The sequence below is a fragment of the Panthera uncia genome, chromosome A2 (genome assembly GCF_023721935.1).
Source record: "Panthera uncia isolate 11264 chromosome A2, Puncia_PCG_1.0, whole genome shotgun sequence".
NCBI classification, from domain to species: domain Eukaryota; kingdom Metazoa; phylum Chordata; class Mammalia; order Carnivora; family Felidae; genus Panthera; species Panthera uncia.
In genome coordinates, this window is record NC_064816.1 from 17,062,412 (window position 1) to 17,069,340 (window position 6,929).

Genomic DNA, 6,929 nt, shown 5'->3' on the forward strand with positions numbered 1-6,929 from the left:
AGATAAATGCCCAATAGTGCAATTGCTGGGTCATAGGGTAATTCTATTTTTAGTTTGTTTTTTTTTTTCAACGTTTTTTTTTGTGTGTGTTTTTTTTTTGTTTGTTTTGTTTTTTTTATATTTATTTTTGGGACAGAGAGAGACAGAGCATGAACGGGGGAGGGGCAGAGAGAGAGGGAGACACAGAATCGGAAACAGGCTCCAGGCTCCGAGCCATCAGCCCAGAGCCTGACGCGGGGCTCGAACTCACGGACCGCAAGATCGTGACCTGGCTGAAGTCGGACGCTTAACCGACTGCGCCACCCAGGCGCCCCATAACGCTTATTCATTTTTGAGAGCCAGCGAGAGACAAAGCACAAGTGGGGGAGGGGCAGAGAGAGAGGGAGACAGACAGACAGACAGAAACCGAAGCAGGCTCCAGGCTCCAAGCTGTCAGCACAGAGTCCAACGTGGGGCTCAAACTCACGAACCTCGAGATGATGACCTGAGCCGAAGTCGGACACTCAACCAGCTGTGCCACCCAGGTGCCCCTATAGTTGCTGCTTAAGATAGAACTGCAGGAGAAATAGGGTCGTGCTCCACACCTGGAGAGTCCACGGACACAGGCTGGAGAACCTGTCTCTCTGCAGATCCTGGGCACTCACAACCAATCTTCTTTCCTGAACTAAAGGGGCACAACTGTACCAGTCGGCACTCCTGGGTCCTGCAAAGGTCTAACATTGTCACACGCTGTAAGCAGACTGTCTGAGGACAAAGTGCAAAGGCAGAAAACAGTAAAGAGTGAAGGGGGAAGAGAAGGTTCTGAGGAGGATCTACAAAAGCAGCATGTGACAAAGTCCTTCCAAAGCCTACAGCTCCCTGCCGGGGCTGAAAAGCATGTCCAAGTCCTAAGGGCCTAACTAAGCCCTTGCCTCCTGGTTAGCCTTCCTTCCACTATCCTGGCCCACCCACTTGCACGCAGCACAGCCAAGACCTCTGGCAGTTTCAGAAAGCAGAGAGGTCAGTCTGGCACAGCAAAAACCAAGGATGTGCATACATATGGACGAAGGAAACCTATTCAACCCTGCAGGGAGTTGGGTTTGTATAAGCCATTCTCACCAGGCCCCCAGGACCCAGCACACTGCCAAGCCACTAAACAGATGCTCAGTGTTCCTTGACCAAGAGGCATGTAAACCCTGCCTTTCTTCCACCAGCGCAGAAGATTTGGGGCAGATCCAAAGCCTAAAGCCTCAATGGGACACCGATGAGACTCAGCTCTGGGAAGCACAGATGAAAGAAAGAATGCCTTAAAGAAAAAAAGGCAGCACCATCTTGGGCATGGATCCTGTGGGAACCATGGGAACAACTTCTCCCCCAAGGCTTAATCCATCACTTAGCAGTCTCCCTTCTTTATCTGGGTGACACCTAAGCACCCTGAATTCTGCCTTTCAAATGAGAAAACCATTTTATTAGCTTTAGTCATCCATATAAAACAGCAGCTGGAACCATCAAAGACTCCAGAGCAACAACAGGAGGGCATGGGATGGCACAGCGAGAGAGCCGCAGCTGTGGGCTAGCCCTCCAACAGAAAGACACCCTATCCCCCCAGGGAAGCAACAAACCAACTCTGTGAATGTGGTCCTCTGAGTAAGAGGAATGCCCAACACCTAGATACCATACCTCTCTAACAAGTGTCTTCCGGAAACAGTCAAAGGTCCCAGAATACATGGGTGGCTGTCCAGGCAAACTTGGGGGCTGTGTCTGCAGTCGGACCTGAAACCAGAAGTTAAAACACAATCATCTCCCAGAAACAGAACTGCTTGCCAAACTCTGAACAGAGAATAGTTGTGCCTGTGTACATGTCTTTGGCACTTGCTTAACCTGCTAGATTCAGACTTCTCTTTCCTCCAATTTATTCAAACTCTGTACTCACATGTCATTAGTAGCATGCCTTTTTTTTCCCTCATCTAGTCACTTCCACCACTTATTTCTTACCTAATGGATCCCACAATGACCCAATGGGATAGGTATTCCCAGTTTACAGATAAGAAGGCTGGGTTTACAGAGTTCAAGTGATATGCCAATAGTTATGACCAGCTTCCTATTTGTGGTGGCATGCTGGTGGTTAGGTAAGGCACTCCACAAAAGCATTCTGGAGTAAGGTGGATTTTTTAAATGTATTTAAAAATATGTAAATTTATTTTGAGAGAGAAGGAGAGTGCAAGCTGGGGAGGGGCAGAAAGAGGAGAGATAGAATCCTAAGCAGGATCTGCACTGCCAGTGTGAGCCTGACATGGGGCTCAAATCCACGAACCATGAGAGCATGACCTGAGCCAAAATCAAGAGTCATACGCTTAACCAACTGAGCCACCCAGGCACCCCTGAGTAAGGTGGATTTAATCCCACTTCTGCTGATCCTCATCCTTCTTGACCTTTTGATATATACAGTGCTTCAAAATGTCTCTTCTTGAAACCTCCCTTCTTAGAACTCCCTCCTTTGTCTCCTTTTCTACTCCGGCATTCTTCAGGCTTAGCACCCTACCCATGTGGTCCATGATCCCATTCAGAAAACTCAGATTGCAGGGCTTCAGCTGCTACTCAGTGATGACTATCACTTGGCCATCTCCAGACCTTCTCTCCCATCTTTAGGGCTATACTTCCAACTTCCAAGTAAAGATCTCCCTACTCAAATCACCTCTGGAATCTCACCTTCCTGATGAATGTTCCATTTGTGCCAGAGCAACCTAGCTACCTCAGGATTTGAAACCACAGCATCACCTCTGACTACTTCCTATTGCTCTCCCTACTCTTACTGACATGGGCACCAAGTCTATTGGAGTGGTCCTTCAAGATGCTTCCAGAATCCTAATTTCTTCCTGTCTGAGTCCTTTCCTAGGCCAAGTCCTAACCCATTCTTACCCAGTATAGTGGTTTTCAATTATGTCCACTAATTCCTTGATGCTCCTTCCCCTTCAAATTTAAGTCCTAATTCACTCCCCTTGAATGTGGGCCAGACTCAGCCAACTTACTTCTATCAAGTAGAGTATGGTGGTATTGATGCTATATGACTTCCAAGGCTAGGTGACAAAAAGGCCAGCTTCTGCCTGACTCTATATCAGGTTATCTGCTTTGGGGGAAGTCAGTCACCATGTTATAAGGACACTCAAGTAGCTTAGAGAGGCCATGTATGGAAGAAAGAAGGCCTCCTGACAAGAGCCAGCACCAACTTGCCAGCATGTGAATGAACCACGTGGAAGCCAATCCTTAAGATGAGTGTAGTCCCATACAACATCTTTTTTTTGGGGGGGTGGGGGGGTGGGGGAGGACACTGTCTTTGGGTAATTTAAGTAATTTAAGTAATCTCTACACCCAACGTGGTGTTCAAACTCAAGACCCAAAAATCAAGAGTCATATGCTCTAGCGATTGAGTCAGCCAGGCACCCTGGTTCAGTACTTTTTCTCAACAGCTTTTTAAGATATAATTTCCATACCATAAAATTCACCCTTTTAAAGTGCACAGTTCAATGGTTTTTAGTATTTTGAGTTGTGCAACCTTCATTACAATCAACTTAGAATATTTTCATCACCACAAAAAGAAACTCCACACCATTAGTAGTTACTCTCTATTTCTTGCTCCTCTAAGCCCCTTGCAATCACTTATCTACTGTCTCTATAGGCTTGTCTAATATTTATTCAATATTAAGTCCTTTGCCCATTTTTCAGTTGGGCTATTTGTCTTTTTATTGAGTTGCAAGAGTTCTTTATTCATCCTGGATGCCAGCCAACATCTGCAACCTCACAAACAACCCTAAGCCAGACTATCCACCTAAGCTGCTCCCAAAACCCTGCCTCAGAAAGACTATGAGAGTTAATGAATGTTATTGTTTCGTATCACTAAATTTTAGGGTAAGTTGTTATAATGTGATAGATAACTGATACATCCAATTACTTCCGCAGTCTACTTCCTGGCTGTTTTTCCTGCTCAGAGTCCTTCTGCTTCCAAGTCCTTCTCATGGTGCTATCATACTAACCTTTTCAAAGCACCATTTTCGCCCTGCTCTTCCTCTGTTTCTTTAGAATCTCTTATTCTTATATTTGTTAGGGCCTCACATGTCACAATAAGGAAATCACTTTCTAGGCAATGGAGAGGCCATGCAAGTCTGAAGAATTTACAGGACAGAATAGTAGAAATGTAAAACAGAACTGCTTGACATCTGAAATCCCTTTTATTGGCTTTCAGATCCTCCATAATCAGGCACAACCTCCCTAGCTCAGTAAGGAGAGAGAGATGGATCAAAACTTCTGAGTGATACCTTTCTGTGATTCTGTATAGATTTCACACCTGTTCCATCATGACATCAACCATCCAAGCCAGCAAGAACATTAAAGTACTCCATGGTTGATCTTATTTTACAGCCTGATTCCCACTGCCAAGCCAGTAGCTGCCTTCACTTCTGCTCTTGCCCTGCCCAGAATGTCTGGGTTCTCCACTTCTCCAGTCAGAACTCAGCCAGCCCTTTACCACCTACCACACAGCCTTTCCAAGCTCCAACTCTGAAGTGCTGCAGTCCTTGCCTTCTTAGGCAACAGCTAGTCACCTTGGACCTCTGAAGGTGCCCCTAGGCCAGGCTTTGACTGGAACCCATGTGCCTCTCTGAGGTCAAAAGGACTGCAATCAGCAATTTGTGGTTTTAAGCTAAAAAGCGGCTTTTTGGCTGTTAAAAATGCCAGGGAACATTTTCAGTCATTTACACTTTAGTACAGAGATCACTGAGCCCTTCCTGAGAGTAACATCTGTGGGGAAGAAGGGCAAGAGGATACAGAAGTAAGAGCAACACTTGTATAAGGCAGCAAGTGAGGGTTTTGTTTTAAGAGAGGTTCCAAATGCCTCGAACTTACAAGATATCTGGCTACGTGGATCAAGTGTAGGAAGAGAGGCCAGACAATTCTCTCATACTAGTCTTAAGTCCCCTACACAGACTTCCCACCCTGTAAGACTCATGTTGGCTCCCCACAGGCCCACCCTGGACACGATCTGTCAATTTCCTCCAAATGTGTGTCCAGAAATAAGGGTAGAAAACCAGGATGAAGTTCTGAATGCTAAGTCACAGGGCATGGACTTTGGTCTCCAGGCAGGTCTTGCTGAATGTGCTGCAGGGGAAAGAATTGAAGCAAGATGTGAGGAAGACCAGTGAACAAGCCCTAATGAGTTTCCTCCTTCCCAAAGCCTCAGTTTGACCATGGCTTCCTCACCTGGGAGTTGTGAGGATCAACGCAGCCCTGGGCGAAGTCAGTCACCTGCTTTTCTTGGAAGGAGCTTATCCCTGAGGATATGATCACTTCCCACCAGAGGCCTATCAGGCTTATGTGAGGTGATAGGCTGAAGATGGCCAACCCCCTCTCTGGGGCGGGAAAGTGAGAAGGAAATGATGGGGGCACTTTGGCCCCATAGGAATGTGTCAAAAGACATCTCCAGAATAATTGTACCTCTGTCTAGCTCTCTTTCTGAGGAGGGCTTTAACAGGTGACCTGTTTCAATCCTGCTGGTAATGTTGTAAGGTTTGCTGCAATCAGAGCTTTGGGCAGGTGCTTTTTCTTTCCTATCCCCAAAGAGGTGGCGCAATGCCGGACCGAGAACTTTAAATCAGAGCCCTTGGTGGACGGTTAGAGTCTGCTCCCTCTGCGCTGTATGACTCTTTGAGGCGCGAAGAACAGCTTCTCTGCGACCCCCAAAAAGAACGAAAGGGAGATTCCCTGGACTTCTCACGGAAGCTCCCACAGGCCCCGCTTCTGCCCCGGGCTGCGCCTCGTGGGAGACGCTGCTTTCTGCGCCTGGCCGGGACCTCCTCCCTCCAGCCCGCGCGCGCCCCAGTCTCCTCGCACCTTGACGGTGTCCAGCGGGTGCCCCACAAACACCAGGCACATGCCGCCAAAGCCGCCGGCCAGCAGGTTCTTGAGTGGGCTGATAGGCTTCACCTCGTCTGCCATGGTCCGTCCGTCTGGCCGGCACTGTGTCAGTCTGTTCCGGGCCTGCCCTGCTCCACTGCACCAGCCGCAGCGCTGGCACCGCCGACCTTTCACCCACTTTCGCGTAGGCGGGGCAGGAGCCTAGGGCAGGAGCCTGGGGCAGCCTAAGCTGCCCAGTCCGTCTTCCGCTGGGGGGCGGCTTCCGGCCGATGTCCCGCCCCTCTGTAGGCGTGGTTTGAGGTAGCAGAGCTGGCCCTGACCCCTTCCGGGCTAGGTTGGAAGTGCAGACGGTTAGCTTTACCCGTCCCGAAAGTCTTCCCAGACTTAAATGTTTTCTCCTCTACGCGTCGCATTCCTCCACTCACTCCGCAGAAGCCGACCGCGCTCGGCTTAGTGCCAGGCGCCCTTCCACGTGCTGGAGGCGCAGCTGGTAACCCAGCACACGGATCCCTGTCTTTGTGGAGTTTATAGACCATGACGAAGATAAATAAGTGAAAGCTGCATAGTGTATCAAGTGGTGATAATTGCTATGGAGAAAAACCCGGAAAGAGGGTTAGAGAGTATGGGAGAGAGGGGGCGAGTAATATGCAATTTTAAGTAGGTACGGGAGGGTTTCACTGAGAACGTGAGGAAGTGAGTCCTGCCCAAAGACATGGGGGTGGGGAGAATGGAGGGTGAGGGACCTAACAAGCAAAGGAAAAGAAAATACAAAAGCCCTGAGATGGGCTGTGCCTGGCCTCTTTGGAGAACCACAGAGAAAGGCCTTTGTGGTTACAGCAGAGTGAGGAAGAGGAGTAGCAGATAAAGACGTGGAGATATTGGTGGCACATTCAACAGGCTTTGTGTGCCGCTCTGAGGACGTCAGCTTCTACTCTGAAGGAGATGGTAGACAGAAGCCATTCTGGGGGTGCCTAGGTGGCTCAGTCGGTTAAACGTCCTACTTGGGCTCAGGTCATGATCTCCTGGTTTGTGGGTTCGAGCCC

General features: G+C 48.6%; 1 protein-coding gene across 1 annotated transcript in view; it reads right to left on the minus strand.

Annotated features, from left to right (window-relative positions):
* SLC25A20 (solute carrier family 25 member 20) overlaps positions 1-6,115 on the minus strand; it is a 29,645-nt gene extending 23,530 nt beyond the window's left edge. Inside the window, exons 1-2 of the mRNA XM_049640379.1 lie at positions 5,863-6,115; positions 1,660-1,752 (exon numbers count right to left, since the gene is read on the minus strand). Of these exons, the coding sequence (XP_049496336.1) occupies positions 1,660-1,752; positions 5,863-5,967 (198 nt within the window). The 5' untranslated portion in view covers positions 5,968-6,115. The remainder of the gene's footprint in view (positions 1-1,659; positions 1,753-5,862) is intronic.
* Between the last annotated feature and the right edge of the window lie 814 nt (positions 6,116-6,929).